This window comes from Zeus faber (assembly GCF_960531495.2).
Source record: "Zeus faber genome assembly, chromosome: 1".
In the NCBI taxonomy this organism is placed as follows: domain Eukaryota; kingdom Metazoa; phylum Chordata; class Actinopteri; order Zeiformes; family Zeidae; genus Zeus; species Zeus faber.
This window is the reverse complement of record NC_137193.1, coordinates 13,736,717-13,762,460: the sequence shown is the minus strand read 5'-3', so window position 1 is coordinate 13,762,460 and position 25,744 is coordinate 13,736,717. Positions and strand designations below refer to the sequence as shown.

The 25,744-nt window shown below is 48.5% G+C and overlaps 1 protein-coding gene across 1 annotated transcript in view; it reads right to left on the bottom strand.

Moving 5' to 3' along the window:
- Nucleotides 1–25,744, bottom strand: part of rbms3 (RNA binding motif, single stranded interacting protein) — a 244,616-nt gene that overhangs the window by 16,805 nt on the left and 202,067 nt on the right. Inside the window, exons 8-10 of the mRNA XM_080017529.1 lie at nt 21,658–21,701; nt 19,796–19,892; nt 16,808–16,858 (exon numbers count right to left, since the gene is read on the bottom strand). Of these exons, the coding sequence (XP_079873655.1) occupies nt 16,808–16,858; nt 19,796–19,892; nt 21,658–21,701 (192 nt within the window). The remainder of the gene's footprint in view (nt 1–16,807; nt 16,859–19,795; nt 19,893–21,657; nt 21,702–25,744) is intronic.

The following is a 25,744-nucleotide window of genomic DNA, read 5'->3' as shown; positions in this document are numbered from 1 at the left end:
AAGCCCGTCGTTCCGGAGAAGGCGCAGATCCGCATGCAGCCATTAGATGGGTGACATCGGTCCCCCTGGTTGTCTAACACGTAGGTAAAGCTACAAACAAGCGGATCCTTCCCTGAAATATGGCCGTCGGCGTTTTATTGAACGTTTTTTATTATAATCTGACACTTTTTTTTATATCACTCCCATATCCCATATCGTGCGGTATTATCACCCATCTACGCTGTCAGAATCAGTTTATTTCCACCAGCTACATTTAGATATACTAGGAATGTGTTCTGGTGAGTTTTTGTGCGTTACACTGCAGACCATTAGGATTCAAAGTCATAAAAAATGGAGAATAAAAATAATAATAAAAATGAGTGAAGTAAAAGCAACTACTTTGAACATGGGTGCAATGTTTCGTGAGTTTTTGTGCATCCTAAAGGCCTCAAACATGCGTTCTTAAAATGAAAAATGATGCACAAAATCCAAAACGGTTGACTTCCTGTTGGGCAAGAAAATAATATTAAAAAACTATAAAAAAAACCTATATTATATTATTTTATTATTTTCTTCAAGTTCAGCGCAATGACCACCCCCAATTTTGTGAACCTCAAACAAATTTTATGCCGAACCTGCCCTGTGTTCGGGGGCACTTTGGAGTCTGTGGCTACGCCTGAGCCCAATCACCGTAGAACTTAACAATTTTTACCAGTTCTCGTGTGTGTCAATTTTTTTGAGCTTTCGAGCGGGTTTTTCGAGCATCCCAAGCCCCTCAAAAATGCAACGCGTAGGGGAATGGACTGCATGGTAAATGGACTGCATCTCATAAAGCGCTTTTCCAACCACTCAAAGTGCTTTACAGTACGTGCCTCGCCTTCACCCATTCACACACACATTTATACATCGATGGCGGCGGAAACCATGCAAGGCACACACCTGCTCAACGAGAGCGGTTAGGGGTTCAGTGTGTTGCTCAAGGACACTTCGGCGCGACGCCGGGGAGGAGCCGGAGATCGAACCAGGAACTCTGATTAGTGGACGACCCGCTCTACCTCCTGCGCCACGGCGAATAATAATAATAATAATAATCTCTACAAAACAAAATGTTCCTCGCACTTTCAGTGCCTTGACTCGATGACGTATAGCAGTCAACATTGGCATGGCCCCGCCCCCCCAACACTATATAAACACCAGGTCGGAATCGTAGCATCAGTGGTGAAATAAGCTCAGCTAACAACCTGGAGTATGGGATAAAACACTGTTTTGGGAATAAACACCTGGAGTAAAAGGTGTCTTCGGAGATTCTCGCCGTGCCAGGCAACGGCACTTTGAGGTGAGCAACTAGAGGCACAAGACTGGGTTCAGCAGAACATTTAAACATGGAAGTTACTCCCAACGTAAATGTTTATTTATTATAACACGGCTAACGCGATTGGCCGTGGTTTCAGCGTCTTCAGCGGACACGCCCCCAGCGTTTCAGAACAGAGGGAATTGGCTGTTTTTTCACAATTTTGAAACCTAATTTAATATACTTGCCGATTTTTTTTAAACATTCAAATTTGGCTGCGTGGTTAATAACACATTTTCTGTGGTGTGACAAACTCGGAACATTTGGTGCCCTCGCAGCCTGTTGGAACGATGACGCTAGGGGGCTTTCGGACAGAAAACTATGCTCGGCTATTCGAACTGACTGTCGTCGTGGAGTGCAACAGCAACGCTAGAAGGCAGTGTCTGAACCATCATGCCACCAGGTCGCCTTCAGCTTGGCCCGGTCTCTGGAAGTTTTTAATGCCCTCGGGTGCAGCCTTTCTATTGCTCACTCAGAATTGAACCCTCAAGTCCTCCGACAGCGGCTAATGTCTTTGAACCACCGAATCTCACTGAACTTCTCCAATCATTTGATTTATAACGGCTGAGACGGACTTGAACCCATTAGCACGACCACAGAGACTCAAGTAGATGGAACAGTTCTTTAATGGGGGGAGGACGTCAAACCTGGAAATCAGTCCGTAAGGCTAACAATCCAAAAAGGGGTAGGTAAAGGGTAATCGAGAATCCACAAGATGGGAACACGGTCAGAACCAGGCAGGCAAGGATATAGAAAAAGACACTGGAAAGCTGGGTGGAAGCTACTAGTTAATCTGGCACCGCGTAAATGAACAGCACTGGCATAGATACTGTCGGCATAGACAGACATGTTATCACAGTGCTGTGATGTCACAGTGCCGATTGGAGGATGCGGATTGGGAAGGGCAGAACTATAGGAAAGACCAAATCTTAAACGGCAGGAGAAATAAACAGGATAAGTGACAGAATATGAGATAGCAACCGAAGTTGTGACAGAGCTCCCCCCCTCCAGGGACACCCCCTGACATCCCACCAGGCTGGTCCAGGGGGTCCCAGTGAAAATCCCTGATGAGGGACGGGTCTAGGATGCCACGGCAGGGACCCTACCTCTACCAGGTACTGGAAGCCCCTCCCACGGCGAGGCTGACAAGGTGGCGGATCATGTAGGCGGTTGCGCCGTCGATGAGTCAGGGAGGAGGTAGAGGTCTAGAGGAAGCCTGAAGCTACTTCTACTTGAGCCGAGAAACATGGAACGTATGGAGGATCTTCATAGACCAGGGAAGACGAAGTTAGATCGCGGCAGGATTGATGACCTTGCGCTAGGGAATGGTCCTACAAATCTGGGAGCCAGCTTCTGGCTCTCGACCTGGAGGGGCAGGTCCCGAGTGGAGAGCCAGACGTTCTGTCTCGAAGTGTCGTGTGGTGCAGAACGATGATGAAAGTTAAGAGCTGTGCTGGTACCGATCTGAGGAGTGCAGGAGAGTGGAACGCGCTTGGATCAATGTGTGCTGACATCGGAGGATGAAAGCCTGGACTGACGGGACACTGGCCTCCCGCTTCTGCTCAGGGAAGAGCGAAGGTTTATAAGCTCTGGAACACTGGAATGGGGAGAGTCTAGTGGCTGAAGTGGCAAGTGTGTGATTTGCAAAATTGACCAAGATCAACTGCTTGCACTGACAGGAAATTGAGTGAGGAGATGCAATGTAGCGTGGTCTTCATCTCCTGGTTTATCCATTCGGCTTGACCGTTGGACTGGAGGTGAAGGCCAGACTGACAGAGTCTCTCGGGAGACTGCAAAACTCCAGACCAGAAATGAAATGTAGACTGTGTCCCCCTATCAAAGATGCGACATGTGGCAACTAACGCCTTAGTGTCTCCCTCCATAGAGGACCACCAGAAGCATTGGCACAGCAGGGCCAGGGTGCGTCTCACATCAGGGTGACAAGCAAGACACAATGAGTGACCCCACTGGAGAACCTGAGATCGGAGAGCGGCAGGAACATACAAACAGCCGGTTATGAGGGCAGGCACTCGGAGATGGATATTAAGAGTGAGATTCTTTAACCCTGTTTTCAATGTCCCACGTGACGGCCTGATGACCCAAGTGGGCGGGAGAATGCCCTTCAGGTCTGCTGAGGATGTGGCAGGCTAGAACTGGCGAAATAACCCGTCAGCTTTACTGTTCTCTGACCCTGGGCGATAGGAGATAGAAACGTTAAAGCGGGTTAAAAATAGCGCCCGCCTGGCTTGGCGAGAATTTAAACGCTTGGCCGAATGGATGTACTCGAAGATTCCAGTGGTCCATCCAGACTACAAGGGGTTGCTCCACCTCCTCCATACTTCCAAAGCCAGTTTAACTGCGAGCAGCTCGCAGTTACCGACATAGTAGTAGTATAGTAACTTTCAGCGGAAGAGTACTTACGTGAAAAAAAGGAACAGGGATGCATCTCGGGATCCTCGAATGAACTCTGGGATGGAGTGGCCCCAACCAATGAGTTGGAGGCATCCACCTCCACAACAAACTGCAGAGTAGGATCTGGTAAGGTGAAAATAGGGGCTGAGGTGAATTTAGCCTTCAACTCACAAAATGCCTTCTCTGCTGGAATTAATGATAGAAGTTCGCAAACATTGGAATCGTTGGAGATCCTTGCTGGTGGAAGGGACAGGCCAATCTGTGACTGCCTGCACCTTGGCAGAGTCCATCTGAACTCCACCGGTGTTGATAACCCAAGCAACAACACCTTGGACACATAAAACATACTTCTCTACCTTGACTAACAGTTTGTTTTCCAGGAGTCTCTGGAGGACCCGGCGGACGTGCTGCACGCATTCCTGAGGAGACTCTCTCCATTTAACCCCCTCCCTAATACTGTATGAACCAGATGGTGCAGGTCTCTGAGGTCAAGCTTGGTGAAAATGGTGGCTCCCTGTAACAGTTCAAAAGCAGACGCAATGAGTGGGAGGGGGTACCTATTCTTTCTGTGACATCGTTGAGACCTCTGTAGTCAATAGAGAGCCGCATTTTGTTGTCCTTCTTGTCCATGAAAAATAATCCGGCTCCGGCTGGAGACAAGGACGGGCGGATAATCCCTGTTGCCAATGAGTCGTTGATAAAACTTTCCATGGCCTAGTCTCTGGCACCGACAGCAAGAAGTGCCGACCCTCCGGGAGGTGAGGAGCCTTGAAGAAGGTCACAGCCCGGCATACCAGCGCCGTCTGGATTACTGGTGAGCTGTGGCTTATACTGGGCAGGCGGAGACGAAATGGCTGCTCTGTCCCTGTTCTCCTACAAGCGGGACTGTTGTTCTGAAGTGGAGAGCGGGAGAACGGGCCTAGCTGCATGGGCTTTAGCGTGTCCGTAGGGGCACTGGGAGCTTACTCTGGAGGGGGGAGACTGAGCATAGCAGCGAGGTGGCCGCCGGGGCCAAGAGAAGTGAGCCCTTTCCTTCTGCGGATCCCGGATACGTCCGTCAATGCGAATGGTGAGAGCGACAAAATCATCAAGATCTGCTGGGAGTTTCTGTGCTGCCAACTCGTCCTCCAGAAGGCGGGAACATGGCCAGAACCAGTCAGGCAAAGATACAGAATAAGACGCTGAAAGCTGGGTGAAAGGTACTAGGCAATCTGGCACCGCCCGAGTCAACAGGACTGGTATACAGTATACTGTAGGCATAGACAGACATGTCACAATGCTATGATGTCACAGTGCTGATTAGGAGGGGGACGATTGGAAAAGTCTGGAGTAGAGCCTGCGATGGATAAATGGATTAAAATAGTATTTCATATATGTGACCCACCGCAAACCCGCTGGTTCCTTTCATATATGCAAACCCGCTGTCTCACACATTTCTAAAATTCCCAGGAGCAGCCAAATAAGTTGAAAAAACCTTTCTTGAAGGAGAATTAGATTTTTCCAGATTTGTGTTCCTTTGTGTGGTTTTTATCCCTCAACGTATTTTCAAAACCGAGTTTGATTTATAAATAGTAGAAAAATGTTAAACTGTGGAGATAAATATTCCCGTTAGATTACATGGGGAAACAGTTCACTTACCGAGAGGCTGAATAGCGCTGAACAACTCCGAGCGATCGTTTCATTTAAAGCGACCGTCCAGGTGAAGGTATTTCATCCATATTCCATGTGATGTGAAGTCACAATGCGATACCGTTTTGATAGAGTTCAACCTTTCAATCGTACTACTTTTACACATACACGGAGACATCGTTGTGGAGGTGCCATGTACCAATATCTACCTTCAAAGAAGAGATGCTGACGTCACTGACGTCACTTCCGTAAAACAAGACGAGGCTCCATGTTATGGATTACGAGAAGCGGGTGGAGAAAGATCTAAATCATATCGCGGACCTAAATCTGATCAGTGCGATAGATCCAAGTCAGCGTAAGCAGCGCGTACTGGACTTAATTTTCCACAATGACAGTCAGTTCTCCGACAGCGACACTGAATCTGATATTATCCCGGACTTGGAGAACATTTCAAACAGCGGATTTCAACCTGAATGTGACGATGAAACTAATTATTATCAAGAACCACCGGAGGAGACCGACGAAGTTGTTGACGTGATGCAGTCCTTGAGGTTGGTGATTGGCAGATTTTCAGATTTCAGATTTCAGATTTAAAAATCTAATTTTCCTTCAAGAAAGTTTTTTTTCAACTTATTTGGCGGCTCAATTTTAGAAAAACGCGAGACAGCGGGTTTTGCTGCGGTGGGTCACATATTATTGATAGACTTTACATTTTGTTGTGGTGTCCGTACTCCTAAATAATTCCACTTTTATAAAACATGTATATTCTTACTGTTATGTAAATGCTTTTTTAAAAACAAAAACAGTTGTGTGTTGATGACGCTGTTCAGCCTTCCCTTCCAGTTATAATTATTTCAAAATAGTTATTGTTTACGGGCCATGCTTGCAGTGAAGGGTCCCACATTGGTCCTGCCTCGGGCCTCCAAATCAATAAAACGGCCACTGCTGACAGGTAACATTTTCCTTTCAAAATCAATAATGTTTCATTTCAAACTCTATCTTTGAAGAAAATTAAGTCAAACATATAATGTATGGATGTCTACGGTCAAACATGTAAAAACGAAAATCCAAAGTGAAGTAAAACGGAATGTTAAAAGCCAAAAGAATCTTGTTTTTTCTTCCATGAAACAGAGCAGGGCTTTGTGTTGTCAACATGAAAGAGAAACCTCTCCAGACTCCACACATTCCTTACTCTATTCCACAGCTCTGTGGTCGACAGAGTGTATACAGGTATAACGTACACTTGTTCGTGCGTGTGCATGTGTGTGTGTGTGTGGGGGGGGGGGGGTGTGGATGTGGTAGTTGTGCACATACTGCTTCTTTGGTATTGCTCCAACTTAGAAGAGACTGTTACCCCTTAAGCAATCCTGGAGCTTTAAGACGTGTGTGAATATCCCTCCATCTCTTGGTAGATCTGCACACACACACATACACACACACACACACACACACACACACACACACACACACACACACACACACACACACACACACACACACACACACTGAAATCCTTTCAATTAAAGTAATTATTGGGAGGCCTGGTGTTCAGACCTAACACCTGCTTATGATTGACTGGAAACTCGATAGTTCTCCAGAAGGCCGTGGGCCTCTAAGACAGGCAACCTCGGCCCGTCAACCTTTGCTGTGCGGGCTGTTGATAATGAAACTGTATCCATAGAAACAGCAAGGAAACCACAGGTTAAAGTTATTGGATATGAAAGGTTACATAACCTGATAAAAACGTGTGTGTGTGTGTGTGTGTGTGTGTGTGTGTGTGTGTGTGTGTATGTGTATTGTGCATGTATGTGTGTTGGTAAAATGCATGTTTTTGTCTAAAATGTTGTATACATCTGCATTTCCAGATTCATTATACCCCTTCCCAATTATTACAGGATTCCTAGAACGCAATTACTTGAACCAATCTGAACCAATTCGAACCGTTTCGTGAAATTGTGACATTCTACAGACATATTGTATGTTTGCATCCAAATTTAAGGGGAAAATGTTTTCTATGGATTATCAATAAATGTCTCTTCTTCATGAGGTATATAAATATACTATTGTAGACTTATACCAGGGTAGTGGCATAAAGTGAACAACTAAAGACGAATAAATTGTGAATTGCAATTATTTCTATGACACGTAATCACTGCCAAAAAGCTCATAGTCGTGACAGCCCTATTTTGTGTTCTATTTTGTTTTCACGTGTTCCTAGTTTTTGCATCAGTCGTTGAGGATCTTCCTCTCAACCTCCGTAGTCGCCACACACCACATTTTCGCGTGCTTCCACCCCTTCTACCACCGAGGTTTCCATCAGCCCCGAGGCGCCTCTCCAGTAAGGTAAGCCCAAGAAAGGGAGCCAACATCCTGGGTCTATCGCCCCTTAATCCACTGCAGGAATCCCTCCCTCGGGGGGGGGGGGACAGACTTCCAGGTTTTCTCCGGCATGAGCTGGCACACTCTTCGTCTTTCTCCGAGACGGGAATGTGCCGGGGACTGAGCCGGGAGGATGAGCAGCAACATTTACCCAACAGACAGAGCGAGGTACAAACGCAGAAGAATGAGGAGCTCACAGAGTAATAAGCCGAGACTAATGCACGGACTGGCATTTCTGCCACCACACCCCGACCGCACACATCCACACAGACAAAAGCGGCATTGAGATTTGCTATCTCGTTTTTCGGAGGGTTTTCTGAGGCTCAATGCAATGACGACTGTGGTTCTGAAAGCCAAAATAAAAGGGTATTCTCGATGTAGGATTAGGGAGACGCGTACGCTGTGGGTCGCAGCGGTGTGTGAAATCAGATGATCTGAGAGAGCGCACGTCAAGGAGGGCATGCATGGATGGAATGAAGGAAATAAATAAATAGAGCCCACTCAACTGCCGATCATGGCTTTAGTTTAACCAAGAGAGGAAGTGTAGTCAAGTACTGCAGGGACCATTTCAAGAACCAGGAACATTAGTTCCCGGTGTGGTGGAACTTGGGCTTTCCTCCACAGGAGGAACTTGGTGGTGAAACTGGTTCCGCTTGGACAGTTCCTGGTCCCGAAAAGGCCCGAGAAGCGAGACGGTACTATTTGGCGGAACAGGAACCATTGGGGCGGAAATGGTCAAACAACTGCATGCTTGTAGTACTTGTTTCCCCTGGCTACTTGGGTTTTTTTTTTTTAAATAAAACGGAAAGCCAGAACTCAAAATACAACCAAAAATTCCATTACCTCATATTTGCAGTTGTTTGGTGTCCCTTCTATTCTCCATAATCTCCACACTTCTTAAGTGTGGGTAAGCTAAAGAAAGGTTCCCACTCAAGAAGTATCTGGGCTTTAATGGTTCCTCAATTAGTTCCTGTGCCTTGGTGGAAAAGCAGCTCACGGCATCTTTGTACAGTGTGTGTGTGTGTGTGTGTGTGTGTGTGTGTGTGTGTGTGTGTGTGTGTGTGTGTGTGTGTGTGTTTAAGACATAAACCATCGATGCTGTCCATTTCATGGGTATTAGAGATATTGAGTAGATGTCGAGTCGGCCGTGTGGAAGCGCAGGGATAGAAAGAGAAGGCAAACCGAGGGAAAAGTGCAGCAGTAGGGGACCCCTCGGTTGTCACGGCAACGGGGCTATCGAAACAAACGATCAAGCTCACAGGGCATCATTGAAGGGGCCACTGGATCTGTGTGGGATGTTAAGAGCGGCTGGATCTGTGTGTTTTGTGCGCGCGTGTGTGTGTGTGTGTGTGTGCGCGTGTGTGTGTGTGTGTGTGTGTGTGTGAGAGAGAGAGGCAGCAAGGTGTGTCAGATGAAGCGTGAAACAGTATTTGTCATGTCTTGGTGGGAGGTCCGGAGTTCTCCAAGCCGGTCAGCGGGGCTTGTTTATCCTCCGTCCTCCGGCCGACTTTCTACACAAACCGACGGATCGTTTCCCAGATAACAATCTCCTCGCAGATTATTCTGTTCACGCCGTTGGACGTATGATTAAAGGGAGAGAGAGAGAGAGAGAGAGAGAGAGAGAGAGAGAGAGAGAGAGAGCGAGAGCGAGAGAGAGATGCGATTCCGGCAAGCTAATAAGAATCGTCCATCTCGGTGGATTGACTTTATTTCTCGCCATTCACTTGAGGTGTTGATATCAAAGACGGAAAGAGTCAATCTCTCTCTCTCTCTCTCTCTCTCTCTCTCTATCGAAGCACAATAACTGCAAAGGAGGGGAAAGTGCTGAACGGAGGAATTCCATCCTGGCCTGGTGGGAAAACCCTCCCCCCCCCAAAAAAAAAGCCCAGAAAGTTTTAAAAGGGATAACTATGGAGAGAGAGAGAGAGAGAGAGAGAGAGAGAGAGAGAGAGAGAGAGAGAAACTTAAGTATTCAGGACGAAAGGGGTATTGAGGAGGAAAGAAACAACTGGTAAAGGGAGAAAGTGAATCGCTGGGAGGGGGGGGTGGAGAGACGAGAGGAGAAGAGGGGGATGGAGAGAGCCAAGCGGGAGTGAAGTGAGGGGAGCAAGGAAGAAGGAAAGAAATAGAGAGCGAGCGAAAAAGAGAGACGGCAAGAGAAGTAGAGGACCGGAGAGAGAGAGAGAGAGAGAGAGAGAGCGAGAGAGAGAGAGAGAGCGAGAGAGAGCGAGAGAGAGCAACCCAAGGACGACTGTAGCCCCGTCTCAAATTCTGCCTCGCCGGTCGGATTCATGAGACCGACATAATGTTCCCCTTCCGAGTCCGTGAAGCGTTCTTAATGTCAAGCGGGAGATGAGTATCACACCATCCAGCCTCTGACCGGGCGGACGGTTATGCTTCAATTCTGGGAGTCTATTCAAAGTCAGAGGCAGGCGGGAAAGTGGCCCGAGTGCACTGGAAAGAAATTTGATAATTCCCCGACGGCGTGCGGCGTGCGCGACCAGGTAATGAGGCGCCGTAGGAGGCAGCGCTGCGCATTTCGGCGAGGAAGAAAAACGACATTTCAGCTTTTACAGCGGGAGTCAGTAGCAAAGCCTCCAACAGTGCACCATGCTCCTCTGGCACAGAAGTTCATTTTCTATGTGTGTGTGTGTGTGTGCGTATGTGTGTGTCTTTTGTGTTCTACATGCAAGTGTGCACGTGGCTTTAAAGAAAAATGTCGTGTCCTTCTTTTTTTTTTGAACCTGTGCTGTCAGCCTGCTGGGCATACAACACAGTATTTGTATGCCATTGCATCGAGGACAGAGTTTGTCTGCGAGTGGAGTTCAAGTTCTCAACCTGCAATGCAACTCTTTATTCATTCTAAATGTTGTGTCCTTTAATACACCCCCCCCCCGCTTTCAATTTCTTCATATTTTATAAAATAAATAAATAAATTTAAAAAAGTCATTTTTTTCGTGTGCGCTTTCCCTCACCGGTCGGAGATGAAACCTGCGGAGGGATGGCGAAAAAAGGGGAGAGGCCGTCCGGACGAGGCGCTCTGACCTCACGGACTGGGGAGGGGCTGACGTGTGCCGCGGCGGGACGTTTCCGGCGCTTGGATTCCGGGAAAGCGGGGGGGGGAGAAGATCTGGCGGCGCGACGCGACATTGGACACGTGATGTGGAAAATGACACCCGGTCAGAGTGCTGCCCGGCCGGGTATCCTCCCCCCGGATATTCATATCGATTTACTTCGCTCTACCCACAAACCGAAACGGCAGGTCAGCGCCGCTTTAATGAAAAATGTCATATATTACTGGAGAAGCCTTTGAATGATGGGTTACGCTTTGGGTGTGCTTAGAAAAAAAAAATAAAAAGCACCTGCATTTCCTCATGTCGGAGGCATACCCGCACACACCTCAACAGTTTGTTGTTTTATTGATGATTGAAACCCAAATCCAAACGCATGGCTCAGTGTACGCGTGCAGCATGGACTGGCGTCCGAGCGTCCCTCCCTTCTTTTTCTTTCCCCTCCCCCCGCCCTGGCAGCAGGAGCGGCCGGCATCAGCGCTCTGGCATCGGACGCCCGACCGGCAGACAGCGCACGGGGCCCCCTCAGAGCATCCTTCGAGAGAGGGAGGGAAAGAGAGAGCGAGGAACGGCGAGAGGACAGGGGGGAGGCAGGAGATAGGCCCCTGGGAGAACCCGGCCGAACCCTCGTTGGGCTGCTCGCCCCTCGGAGGGGTTTCGCCCCGAGCGCGTCTTGCCCGAGATGCGACGACTTTTCTCCGACGTCCTGAGTTGTTCTTCCCTCCCTCCCTCCGTCTCCCCCTCCCTCCCTCTTCCCTGTTAGCCAAGAGCCGCCTGCGCCGAGGGAAGCGGCTCCGTATGGGTGGACACGTCAAACTCAATCTAGTGAGATAAACACAAACAGCGCAGCCGGGGACCGTGCGCCCCGCGACGCTCTGCCTCTGCCGCGTAACAAGCAATCTCTGAGTCGAGCTCGTCTCTCACCGAGACGCAAAGATGGCAGGTTCCATCAGCGGCGCACGCGGGTAGTCCGATCTTTAAATCGACGTGCAAATGCCAATATGCACTGAAAATGTTCGAGCGCTTCTGGCGAGCAACGGATACCAAGGGGGGAAGTCCGGTGTATGGCTCTCCTGAATTGTCCTGTGATCCATCCCACGCGTTCTCTTCGGCACAGCTGATTATCCAGACTTAACGTCCGGCTGTGACCTCTTCCCCTTCCGTGCCTGGCTGCGGCCATATTGCCCGGGCACGCGACGCCCCGCGGCACAACGCTCCATTGGTCTTAGACACGACCCACAACGAGGGCAGCCAAACTGCGGCGCAATCAGTTGGTTAAATGCCCTAAGTAGCCCCCGAGCGCTCGGGGGTCGCATGCTTGGCTAATTTGATGCGTTTCGCTGGCCTGGCGGCGGGCCGTCTGCGCGTGTTTGTGTTTATGTGTGGGTTTGTGTGCATGACTGGTGGTGGGTACGGGTGCGGGTCATAAAGGAGACAGATTGCTAACTGTGATCCACTGCCGCGGCCATGACAGCTGGGGTAAGCAGCTAGCAGCCGTTTGGTGACAAAGAGAACCATTGGAACACAATGGGGACAGGGCCATGGGGACGGCGGTAGCCACATGGCTCGCTGCTGGCAGGGACGACCGATGGGATGTACGCGACGGCACAATGTGGCTACAGAGGCGACTGCCAAGCTCTCGAATAAATCGGCATCACGTCACATAAGGCTGGAAGACGGACACGCGTCGGCGGCGTTGTGGTCTCACAGGGAAATAACCGGTACGGGCCGCACATATGGTCGTACAGACATAACACATACTGTGCAGACGCCTATGAAGTAAACCGGGCAGTTACAGTGACACAAACATATAAGAGAGTATTCTGTCCGCTTGTAATGCCAGAACCATTACAACGGATGAGGGGTCGGCCTGGGGAGATGCCAGAGGCTAGACTGGTAGCGTCAAAGAAGGACACACTGAACATTAGGACACTCACAAAACCAGTGAAAGCTGCACTAATTAACTAAAGGAGAAAGACACACACACACACGCACACACGCGGTGTGGACGGAAAAGATGTCTGCATGAATATTATATTTTTGCCATTGCACACATCTTGGACACAATTCTTCCGTCAAATCCACTGACGGATATGTCTGTACACAGTATGCACATATGTAGTAGTAATAAGGATTCTGACTCTCCGACTGCATTTACATACGGTAGCTCGGAATTTCTCGATGGAGCCGCCGCTCCATGGTCAACGGATGTGTCGGCCACCAGGGGGCGCGGTGTCACGGAGCGCCGCCTCCGTTGACTTGAGTGCCTTCCAGCCGGGTCGGACACGCGGGAGCCGAAAGAACTTCTTCTCCCTCTCTCAAGTCGGCTGCGTGGGAAAACTTCGGGGGTTCCCGGTGAACCACGTTGGCGACGGAGGGGGCGAGCGTCGGATCGGAGGAGGACGGCGCGTCGGCGTTGTTCACTGACACCAACAATGACACCGCTCTTTCAGACGTATTTCCAGGAAGAAAAAAACAAAACAAAAAACAAAACAAAACAAACCCCCCCCCCCCCGTCTTTCAGCGGGATCAATACGGTCGCTCGATACGAAACCACCCACTCATGGCGTCCAACACCCTGTCCCTCGCTGTCTTCAGATCCAGAGGCATCAGCACTAACAGGCACCAGCTGGCAGAGAGGGCGGGCTGGCCGTGGGGCCGGCTTTGATCCCGGGTGCAAACTGTGAGGGCGGCTCTGGAGGGCAACGCCGGAGTAACAAATGGGGGACGCTGCGGGTGGGCAGCCGGTCAGCTGCTAGGTGATCTGATGATGTGATGCTGGCAGAAAGTTGTGTGTGTGCGCGTGTGCGTGCGTGCGTGTGTGTGTGTGTGTGTGTGTGCCTGGCTGGTGGCGGGTTGCTGTGACCAGATTACATGTTCACTGTCCCCCAGCAGGAGTGGAAGTGAGGTGGGCAGGGCCGAGTGGTAATGGCCCCAGCGGGGGAGCCGCGGCGCTCGCTGAGCTCCTCCACCGGCTAACTACTGCTGCTGTACAGCTGTGCAGGGAGGCAGCGTGGCAGGAAAGTAGTTTTCTCTTTACCTGAAAGAACTGACTAATGCCGCCATAACTGTCTCATAGGGATTGCTTACATTAAAACAAACACCACTTTATTCTTCGGATCAGAAAATGTCCCGCGCCGTCTTTGGATATTGCTACCTAAAGGATTGGTTGGCTCTCCACAGCATCAGCAGGAATTGATTTGCAACTTACTATTACAGTACTACTCCTTAAAATACACCATGCATAATAAACCTTGTGAACAGGTTTATAGATATGCAAACACCTGCATTAACCGCAACATTAATTTATCACACAATTTATATTGTGATCATTTTAAATGTCCACACAGATAAATATGCGTGTTTTCGAGTCACTGAGTGAGTGACATTGCTTTGTACGTCTATCGTCTGTGATCTGTCTGCTTAGTGATGAAACCTCTTGTATGCTGTACTTTGTGACATTTTCTTTTGTCAGATTTTATTGTTGCATTGTGCCCAGGGAACCCTTGTAAAAAGGAATGTGTCGTCAATGGGTTTTTCCTGAATAAATAAAGGTTCCAAACCAACAATAAAGTGACATTTTTTCTTTATTACATATGATTGTTGGATCGTACTGTATATTGTATAAAATGGACAATATATTTTCACAATACACGAAACGTATATAATTCCTAGTGCGGGGTTTAGAAATTAATCAGTGTGTTGTTATCCGTGTTTATTATGAAGCATCATATTTGACCTGAATCCGTTTCGAGGCCTTCGGTCTAAACGCGGGAGAACGCGAAGTGCGTTCAGTTTGCCCCAGGAAGTAAACACACCCTCGAGCAAACATTTCTGCCTGCGGCGCGTGGATTTAAGAGCCCCGAGCAACAAAATGTGATAAGCTCGGCTCAATTACCCATCCTGAGCCTCGCGTATATGTGAGCCCCCTCTGCTGCTGTTGATGTTGTTGTTGTTGTTGTTGTTGTTGTTGTCGTGCGCAAGTGCTTTGGCTCAGTGTCCACGCACGACAATGGGAAGGATGAGCAGAAAATGATACAAAGAAATGCATTACCCTGACGACGTGGATGATTGATTGAATACAATACCTCAAATGCATTAGAGGCCCCGAGGCTGCTGTCGCTCATAGACACATATTGTATCCTGCAGGAAAAAGCCCTGGACTGAATGGTGTTTGCTTTTAAACAGGTGCTCCTCCAGCTTTTCAAAATACGGCTCTCGATGTAACGCAAAGCATGCATAACGAGCCTCTACAATCAACTTTGGATGTACTATACTGGAAGTTGCAATGTTTTTCAACCGATGTATTGTTGCACTCTTTTGCAGTTGGTAGAAAGAAAGTAGAAAGAATCACGATAAGGTCAGTTCTGGCACACAACTCTTAGATTTGATTCTAAATTGTATATATATTTTTTGGCGTCGTTTGAGTTTGGGGCGTCTGGGCTCCGCTGCTCATCACTGCCGGTGAGGTGTACGGCAAACATACGCATGCTTAATGAGCTGGAAATATATTGGAGTGATGAGCTCCAATCCCCCCATTGGGTAGAAGAGTAGAGCCCAACAGGTGGATGCAGGGGAGGTGGAGGGAGCGCAGCAACACAGCAAGCAGAGCATTATGTGCTCTGCTTGCTGAGAATTATGTGCTTTTAAAGAAAGGAAAACTGCTCAATTTATGAATATATTTTGTAAGGCATAGCAAATGCCACTAACCAAAGGTTCGGCAGAGTTTTTACCCACAGAGCTTAATCCTACCCTTGAGTTGCACATTTAAAACCAGAATAAAACATGCATAAACTGTACATACTACTAGTAATGAGTTCTATTTGTATTTCATTTTTTTACAGAGAAAATTCAAGTGGTGAGAGTTTTAGGGCCAAACTGTTCTTAAACATGTGTTCTAGAATATTCGAAATAATATTGTAGACGGTCAAAAATATTATCTTCTAAACAACAAATCTTCTCATTTCCACTAATTTCCCTTTTTTTCTCAATACAGAAATCATTTGAAAAATGTCCTGCTAAATATATTTAAACACGCTCTGCAGATCACTCTAGTTTGCTCCACGCTTACGTATTTGAACAAAATTGCTTTGACCAACTCATTTGCACCATCGGTGTATCTATTGCGAAAACATCACCCAGACACTAGATAGGTCAAGATTACCATTTAAACAGTTTTAATTGATTTTGTGTGGACCTTTTTGGCTCTATTTAGGCTTGAAAACCATACATCTGGACACTTAGTGCAGACGGCTGAATGCCATTCTATAGGAAAGCATGTGGCATCCTAAGTAATTCAGGGGAAGATGGCATAATGACTCTATATAATATTAGTGTTCTCCCGGTCTACCATCTGGTCTGGTGTCATCCAGAGCAACAGTCTGCAGCCGTCCTGTTTTGTTGCCCCAGAATAATCCTGAGTCACTGTCTGGTTGAACCATGACCAATAGCTCCCTGACCCAAAAATAAAGAGTTTGCATGCTGTGGCGAGACGAGAGATATATATATATATATATATATATATATATATATACACACACGTCTGCCAAAACTCACTATGAAACAAATTGATCAAAGTCTTAATGGCAATTACAGGATGGCAGGGGCTCAGTATCAAACATGAGCGTGTGGTTTTGTCTGTACGTGTTGCGCTTGTATCTGTACAGCACGCGTGCCCGTCGTCAAAATGTGGTCCGACTGCTGTGTAGCCGCAGCGGAACAAAGCAGAATTAAAAATTATTTTCCAGACGGGGATTTCTTCCGATCGTTCGCGTCGCTCTAAATACACCAAACAGACCCTTCCGGGCGCCATAAACTATTATTGAGCAAGAGCTTCGTGGAAAGGCTCTAATGACCCTCCCGCCCAAATCTTTCAACAGCTCCGACCAGCCCAGCAGAGAGGGACGAGAGGCCGGGGCGGCGGGCGAACGAGAGTCCTCCCTGGCGGTCGGTGGAGTTTAGTGCAGGTGAACGGCGGAGCACTTACTGTGGGTTGCATAACGTATTGTTGATGAGGCATCCATGATGTACTCTGGACCTGCGGACAAAGATGGGAGCCGTCATTTGACAGTCATGTGTTTTACTTTTCTATCACTGGTATCCGCACGGTACTCATTATAAAGCAGAAAATACCCTTCAATTGACGGATGAACACAATATACTACGCAAACTAACAATTGGGCTAGGGGGCAACTTCACCATTTGTTATGGATGCGATTGCACCAGTCTGGTACAATCAAAACCCCGATAGGAAATTGCCAAAAACATTCCAAAGACAATTTGGGAGATTGGAATCGCTCCATCCTAATCCCATTTCTCCATTATTAGCAGCAGCGGGACTACAGAGACGAGCCAGAAGAGGAAAACAAACGGGAGGAGAAACAGACCCTTCTGCCTTTGCGAGTCTTATTGAGCACAATGACATCGATGCCATTAAAACAGAGACAGTGCCGAAAAAACAGGAGGAATGATTGACAGAGACAGAGAGCGAGAGAGAGAGAGAGGGAGAGAGAGAGACAGTGGAGCGGGAGGTAGAGACATAGAGACAGTGGCAGCGAGGGCGATCAAGAGATTGAAGGAATGGATGAACAAATAGGGATTTTGTGTTTGCTAGAAAGGGGGAATTAAACACTTGTGGCGGACAAACACACAGGCTGGCCATTGATCCCGGTAAAATGATTAGATTAAACAAAGACAAACAGAGTATAATCTTCCGCGAGAGCCGCCAATCCTCTCGGCGGGTCCAAGCCCATGATTTGTATCCGCTGGCTTGATATTCTATAACATGACGCCAAGTCTGTTTGTTTGTGCATTGATATGCTTGTTCTCCGCTGCGTGACAGGAGGAAGGGGAAGCTCGTCCCTAATCGCTCCCCGCCCCCCCAGGCAAACACCGCCTGCGTGCCGCCTGGCCAAACCCTCGCCAAAATAGGTGCGAACCCCGAAAAAGCCGCGAGGCGGCTCGAACCCGCGCTCCGCCTCGGGGGGCTCGGGGCGGATGCCTCTCACACCACCGCTTGCCTTTAACGGTAGGCTTCCTGGGCGTAGGCCGGTTTTTTTGGAGGGGGAGAAAGTTTGGGAATTTCTTGCAATTATAGCAATGGATGAGGGGGGGGGGGGGGTAGTGCTTTAGCATGTGATTTAATGTGAACAGTATAATGTCCGTGGCCTGAGGGAGCACTCTACCTCTGGCTGAACCCCGGAGCTTGTGCTTCCACTTAAAATACACAGCCGGCCATCAGCTAAACATCCCGCCAACAGTCGGACTTAAATGGAGTCGGGCGGGCCAACTAGACAGTCATCAAGACAAACAGCCTGCCAGTTAGCTCGTCATCAAGCCAGCAAAACATAGCCAACCAGCCGCAAAGTCATCCGTTCAGCCAATGAGAGGGTTTGCCAGTGGGTGAGATTAGCAGGCAGTCTGTCACCACGCAGAGCCAGCCAGTGATGTGAACCAGGAAAGGTAGAGATCTGGCTCCGGGCACGGAGACCGCCTTTATATTTTCCAGAGCCCGACGCCAATGGCTGAGTTATTTAATCACACGAGAGACAGGGCCTCATACAGATCCCCAGAAATAAATCAATAACGATAAAAAATAATAATAATAAAATAAAATAATAAGTTAAAAATACCCCCACAGCGAACACTGAACACAAAAGGAACATCGAAACAGCGTTTCCGCCAATCTTAAGCTGCGCCTCACATGCAGACCGGTCTGGGCCATGAAAGAAATGGATCCTTTTGTCCGGGCGCTTACAGTGTGTGGCGGCCCCAGTCTTGCTTTTTCTTTCATCCCCGCGTCTCTTTGTACTCGAACGGAAGATGGAGGGACTCACCTTCCCGCCGCGACCGGCTGAAGGGCAATGTTACAGGAGGCGCTGGCCGGGCGGCCCGATATTGAAACTGCGAGGATTAATATTCCTCAAAAGCCCGGCCATTGTTTTTGATAAATCAATTTGGGAAGCCTTCCCAGGGCGGATTAGAGACGCGCCCCGGCCCACTTTCCTTTCTCCTCCCTTCTCCTCCACCCCCCGCCTCCACCCCCAGGTACCGGACCGGAGTTTTAATCAAGTGCACCGCAAAGACGGGCAGCGCAACCTTCACCGCCAGCACCACCCGTCCCCGCCATCCCTCCTTTACTACGCTCCCCCCTTCCCTCCTTCTCTCTCTCTCTCTCTCTCTCTCTCTCTCCCTCTCTTCCTCCCTCTCTCTCTCTCTCTCTCTCATTCTCTTTCTCTCTCTCCCTATGTTCCCTCCACCCTACGGCTCGGCAGCCGCCTCTGTCTCTCCCTGAATATCAAGCCCAGCCGGCGGTGGATGAGCGCAGGGTCGTCTACGCGGGGAAGGGCGGAGCGGCGGCAGCTCCCGACTTTTGGATTTGGAAACGTGCGTTGGCGGTGGGGGGGGGGCGGCAAGAGGTGACCTCCTCGAAAATCTCGCCCGGATCGCTTTCCCGCGCCTCCCCGCGGTCCCCGTTTTCATTGTTCCGCGGCTCACACGGACCGCAGGGCTAGTAATTGACTTTGGAGGAAGCGATTGTGTAAAAATACGTTTCAGGAAGAGGAAGAGAGAGAGAGTGTGAGAGAGAGAGAGAGAGAGAGAGAGAGAGAGAGAGAGAGAGAGAGAGAGAGAAGCGCTTCCTTTATTGCCTTATCAGCCAAGAGAGCGACGGCAGAGGTCAGGAAGCTGCGAAGGTGGATGGCGTTTGTTTGTCGCTGGAGCTCTTTCATTCGGCCGATTCTCATTTTCCTCTCTCTCTCTCTCTCTCTCTCTCTCTCTCTCTCTCTCTCCTTTTTCTTCCCCCCCCTCTTTCTTTCCCACTCTCTCCCTCATCGGGCACAGCTGGAACTGTGATGAGGGGAAGAAGGAACCCCATGCTGCTCTGCAACACCCGCCCCTTCACACACACGCACACACACGCGCACACACACACACACACACACACACACACACACACACATGCACGCACGCCTACCTGATATGTGGAAACGGGTGAAGCAGCGATGAAGGGCGTGATGGAGGTCTGTGCGATCATGCGGTTGGTGGCGATGCTGTAAGGCGAGGAGTAGAACCTGGGGAGGGACGCAGGAAGAGGCCAAGTCAAGTCAGGCTGTGTTTGTCTGACACGGGGGAACCACGCGGTGATCCGCAACCTAAGGTAACAAAGGATATCAATGACAACGATGATAACAGATGATAATATTGATGAAAAAACGCAGACTAAATAACGGGCCATGGAAAAGAAATAGAAGGGTGGAAATAAAACAGTTAAAGTTGAAAAAATCAATTTAAATATCAAAACAATGGTGTAAAAAAAATAAAATAAAGAATATAAAGCACAACTGGAAAAAGTGCGTTTTCAGACTACTTTCAAAACAGGTCATTTTTGGTCACATTTGGCCCCTCCTCAACACTTTGGGAACAGCGTGGTAAAATGGTAAAAAACAAAAAACAAAAAACAAAACGGCAGAAAGCAACAGAAACAGCAGAGTAAATAGAAAAGAGGTGGATCCCCGCGTTTGCACCCATCACAAGCGGCGCAAGGCGTCTCGGCTCTCGACCCGCCGGTCGTTCGTCCCAGGCTCCACCGCCGCCTTACATCACCGGGGCGTCTTTATTTCAGCATAACGGCCGGGCATCAAACAGTTTGTTTGTCACGAGGGACGGCATCGCCGAGGCTGAGCCAACACGTCTGCACGCCCCCCCCCCCCACCCCCCCCCACCCTCCGGGTTCAGCCACAGGAAAAGCCCGCGTCCTTCGCGAAGAAAGCCTCAATTCCTGAGTTGAAAAGTCGGGTTTTCTGTCAAACCGTATAAATAGGAGGTTGTCTCCGCCCCCCCCCCGCCCCCCACACCACACGCCCCCCGCAGCTCCCAGTATTAAGGGTTGCATTGTACATCCCCAGCTGGCTGAGGAAGCCACGCTGACTCCAGTATCAACACAGCTTGGAAAAATAACCCCCCCCCCCCTTCCCCATGTAAAGGAGCCGATCGCCGAGCACTGACGGCAGAGTTTTTTTTATTTTTTAAATGTATTTTTATTTTTGGTTTTTAAGGTGGATCTTCGGTGAGGGAAACGTCGGCGTCCTCGAGGCCTCCCGGAGGCGGCGGGGTGAGCTCGTTTTGCGGGGGGTTAGTTGAGTTTTGGGTTTCAGCATATTTTTCCCCGAATCCGAGTGCGTTTTCTTCTTCTCTCTCACCTGCGCACACCAGCGGGATGGATGTGAAATGATGGAAGCGCCGCTTCCTTGGAGGTGGAGAGGGGGATTTCATTTCTTAACACTAATAGCGGTGGATGATAATTTGGGGGGGGGGGGGGGGGATTTAATTTCTTCACACTAATAACGGTAGATAATAATTTTGGGGGGGATTTTCGGCAAAGCTGGCTTTGCGCGGGGCCAAGCTGTGTGTAATGACTGATTCCATTCAGCCGCTGTTTGGTGGAGATTGACTGGGACTGGGAGTCGTCGGGGGATAAGTGCTTTAGGAAGCGCGGAGCGAGAGATGCTTCCTGTGAGCGACAGAGGCCAAAGGGAAGGAGAGGATGAAAACGGAGAGATAAAGGGGGGGCCCCAGCACGCTGCTTCCTGTTTCAGTACTGGGTGGGGGCGGGGGGCGGGGGCGAGGGAGGGAGGGGGGGGGTGGGGGTGGAGCTGTTCTTTTTGTTATGGCACCACTTAGTGACAACATGGAGAATAGAGACCACAGAAGCGCACGCACGCACGCACGCACTCGATCTCACACTCACACACACTTCTACCTTAGGTCCAGATAGAACAACTTTAACAACGGCGACAAGGTCACAAGGTGGTACATTAACGTTTCATTCTCTCTCACCCATTCTGCATGGCGGCAGGGTCATACGTGAGTGCCATGCTGGTCTGAAAGACAAGGGAAAATAACAAAGAATATTAAAAATCACATTTCGGCGATCATGACAGAATTGATAAAGACAAAATTGCAAGCGCATGGATATATGGTAACAACATAGTTGTTACACTAACAATACACTAATAATAGAATTGACAGTCATGATAACACCATAATAACACCATAATAACATTGTCAGTAGCAATATCAATGCTTGGCCAAACGTAAACAAATCCAAAACACAAAAACCTTTAGTGGCATTAAAAAAATGGCATGGCATTATAGTTGAGGCAACATTTATAATCCTTCAGTATGTCTGTCTGATTAAGTGTTGACACGGAGATATCATATTGATAAAAATGTTTTGTGTATTTCCCTGTATTTTCCTGCCTTTGAAATGATGAAATTAATAAATATTTGGGCCCGAAAAAAAAAAGGCATAAATGCCACATCTATATTACTTCCCTGCGCTGCTGGAAGCGCCGCGGTTTGAAACACAACCCTGTTTAAAATGCATTGCATCCTCGGCTGTGGACCAGGGTCTGCCCTACGTCGTGCCATAAACAAGACGGGGCACCCTGCTGTCTGGGCGTGGCGGGCTGAACCGCCACCACCCCGGGACATCGGTGTGTTCATGCGGCGGTGTCACGCCGGGCCAATTGCCGTGTGTGTGTGTGTGTGTGTGTGTGTGTGTGTGTGTGTGTGTGTGTGTGTGTGTGTGTGTGTATCGCCAACCGCCCCCCTTCCCTCCCCCGGCGGATGAAACAGTTTGGATTCCAGATTGTGTGAAGAAAATAATTGGATCAAACCGAATTTAACCCGTATCATGATGGAGAAAGTGACAGGCCGACTTGGTCGACGGCACGAAGCGGATCAGGACGCTCCTGCGCATTTCAGTCACGTTCCAATCATGTTTTTATGAATGAGAGGAGGAAACAAGGAAGTGTCCTTTGGAGAGAAAGGCAGCCGTGCCTTTCTGTGTGTGTGTGTGTGTGTGTGTGTGTGTGTGTGTGTGTGTGTGTGTGTGTGTGTGATTTCCTCCCCAGTGCTGCAGGAGAGAAAACCTGTGCGCCTCCATCCATCATCTGCATTCCTGAAGGTTCCCTCCCGCAGGAGGGCTAATCCGATTTCTTTTGGGCAGGCTGCTGCTGAGGACGGCAGATTTCATCAGCATAAACACACTCCCTCTCTCTCTCTCTCTCTCTCTCTCTCTCTCTCTCTCTCTCTCTCTCTCTCTCTCTCTCTCTCTCTCTCTCTCTCTCTCTCTCTCTCTCTCTCTCTCTCTCTGTCTTTACTGAGAGCGATCCCATTGTACATGTCTTTCTCCGTCCGTCTTTCCTCCCCTCTCTCCACTCCTGCTGTTGTTTTTCGTTCTTTTGGGGGGGTGGAGGGGTGCTAGAGAACAAGAACGTACTGGGAGTGCTGGAACACATGCCTGCTTTATGTCAGCGTGTACTGTATGTTCTCAATGAGCCCAGGTTTGTTTGTGTGTGTGTGTGTGTGTGTGTGTGTGTGTGTGTGTGTGTGTGTGTGTGTGTGTGTGTGTGTGTGTGTGTGTGTGTGTGTGTGTGTGTGTGTGCAGTCAGGGGACTTTCTGCATGTGCACTCATGTTTATTTAAACACACATAAGTGTGTGTGTGTGTACTGGCGGTATTGGCTCTGACCGCCCGCTGTGCATCTGGTTAAGTATTTTGACTCTAGTGACGAGTGTGACCACCTAGGTGTCTTTCAACATGTGTGAATGCGTTTATGCATCCACTGCCTACCGCGGTGTGTGTCTGTGTGTGTGTGTGTGTCTCTGTGTGTGTGTGTGTGTGTGTGTGTGTGAGTTTGTGTGTGCGTTTGTGGAGCGTGATATGATTCAAAGCTGCTTCCAACGACACATCGAGGCCTAAAACGCAACCAGAATTTATATGACTTATCAAAGGGACCTCACCTTTCTTTGAAAGTGCGTGTGTGTGTGTGTATGTGTGTGTGTGTGTGTGTGTGTGTGTCTGTGTGTGTCTGTGTGTGAGAGTGTGATCGAGCATGTTTATGCATTTATGTACTCACTCGTTTGCTTCTCATACATTATGCGTTTGGTATCAGCACACTCCTGTTTGTATTTTTTTGTAAAATCTTTCTATCTAAAATCTATTTTTGGTATATTTGCTTTTGAATAAAATTGAAATGAATTTTACTTGTTTTTTTTTTCATGTTTTTTTATGTATTTTTTTACAATCAGTCTCTCTCTCTCTCTCTCTCTCTCTCTCTCTCTCTCTCTCTCTCTCTCCACAATTATTCCCTCCTTTAGCTCATTAAGCCCTGTTAAGCTCACATTTGTGATCAATTTTCCACTTTATTAATAAAAAAAAAAAATAATAATCCATTTGACATAGACTTTATTCATATTCTCACCACTCATTGCACATGTGCTGCCCCACAAAGGGTACAAATGAAAATGATTTGAATTAACATTAAAAATGATTTTTCCTCGTTAAGCCTTTTATATGTCCCCGCTGATGTGAATTAGTATGAATTAACACAATAAAACTTTGAACCTGAACCTGAACTTGTATGTGTCTGGCTGTTTGTGCATGTTTCATTCCTCATGCATGTGTGTCTGTAGATGTATTTCTAGTACATGTGTGTGTGTGTGTCTGTGTGTGTGTGTGTGTGTGTGTGTGTGTGTGTGTGTGTGTGTGTTCACTATGGCGGTCATGGCCAGCTGTCTGTTGAGGCTGATAACTCCCCTAAGTGCTTCCTCTGCCTCCATGTGCTGCGGAGGTTCCACGCACACACGCACGCACGCACACACGCACACACGCACACACCGGACACACACACACACACACACACACACACACACACACACACACACACACACACACACACACACACACACACACTCACTCTCCCGACCAGAGACGGTCGACCGCCAAGGACTGATTATGGATGCAGTTGGCTTTTAGCTCTGCGGCGGCGGTGGGTAAGAGAGCGCAAGTGAGCGTGCACGAGTGTGTGTCTGGCCTTTGTGTATTATAGCAATGGTTCTCAGTGTGGAGTCCGGGGACCCCCCAAGGGTGCTTCAAGAGGTTCCAGGTGTTCCCCAGCCAAAATGATTAATAGTTCAATTCAACTTCACCCTTATTTCATTTACATGATATCAGCACCGTTAATGAATGTGCAAAACGATGATTTCATCCTAATTTATCTGTCATCTCCATAACTACAGTGCGATATAGACACTAAATAATATCTAACAATAAGGATCTTCTCAAAAGAACAACAAAAATATTGGAAATTTGGACCAATGAGGACGCGTTCAGAACGCATACCTCGTGAATATTCATATCTCGCCAAGAAAATGAATCCTCAAGTCGTCCGGACTTGCGCTTCTCCTTTTTCCTCGCGACAAAATAAAGTCATCTATCGTGAATTGTGGGGACTCATTTAAACACGTTATTCTCCTGCCGTGAAAAAATATTATGTCGGGAAAGAGTTATTGTTTTCCATTTTCCACTGAAACCACACAGTGGTGCCCGCTTAAATAGGGTTATTATTTGGGGTTATGTTATTCTATTTAATCCAAACTTGACAATTGATATTTGGATACCTTTGCGCATCCAACGGTCCGCCCTATCAGCCCCCCATCAACTGTCCTACAAAAAGAGGGGTCTGCCGGGGTGGGGACCCCTCTTTTAGTCGAAACAGAACAAAACTGTTTCCAGCGATATGTCGACGGCCATTCACGCTGAAAAAACACGCCTGCATTGTGCCTGCACCGCTGTAATGCTACCCGTAGGATGAAAAGAAAATGCAGAAGCAGGCAGAGCAGGATGATAACCGACTGTTTAACTATATGAAAAGATTTGCCCCCTTGCCATTTTTTACTGCCCCCTCAGTCACTTCATCCTGGCGCCGGCTGGTAAAACGAGCTAAAGCTGGATTTTCACCGCCGCACATTGCTCTGTGTGATGTGTCGTCCTGTGTGGGAAGCAGCGAGAGAAGAGTGAAAATACTGAGGTCTGCAGGGAAAGTGCGGCTTCTGTTCCGTGCGTATGCACTGTACTG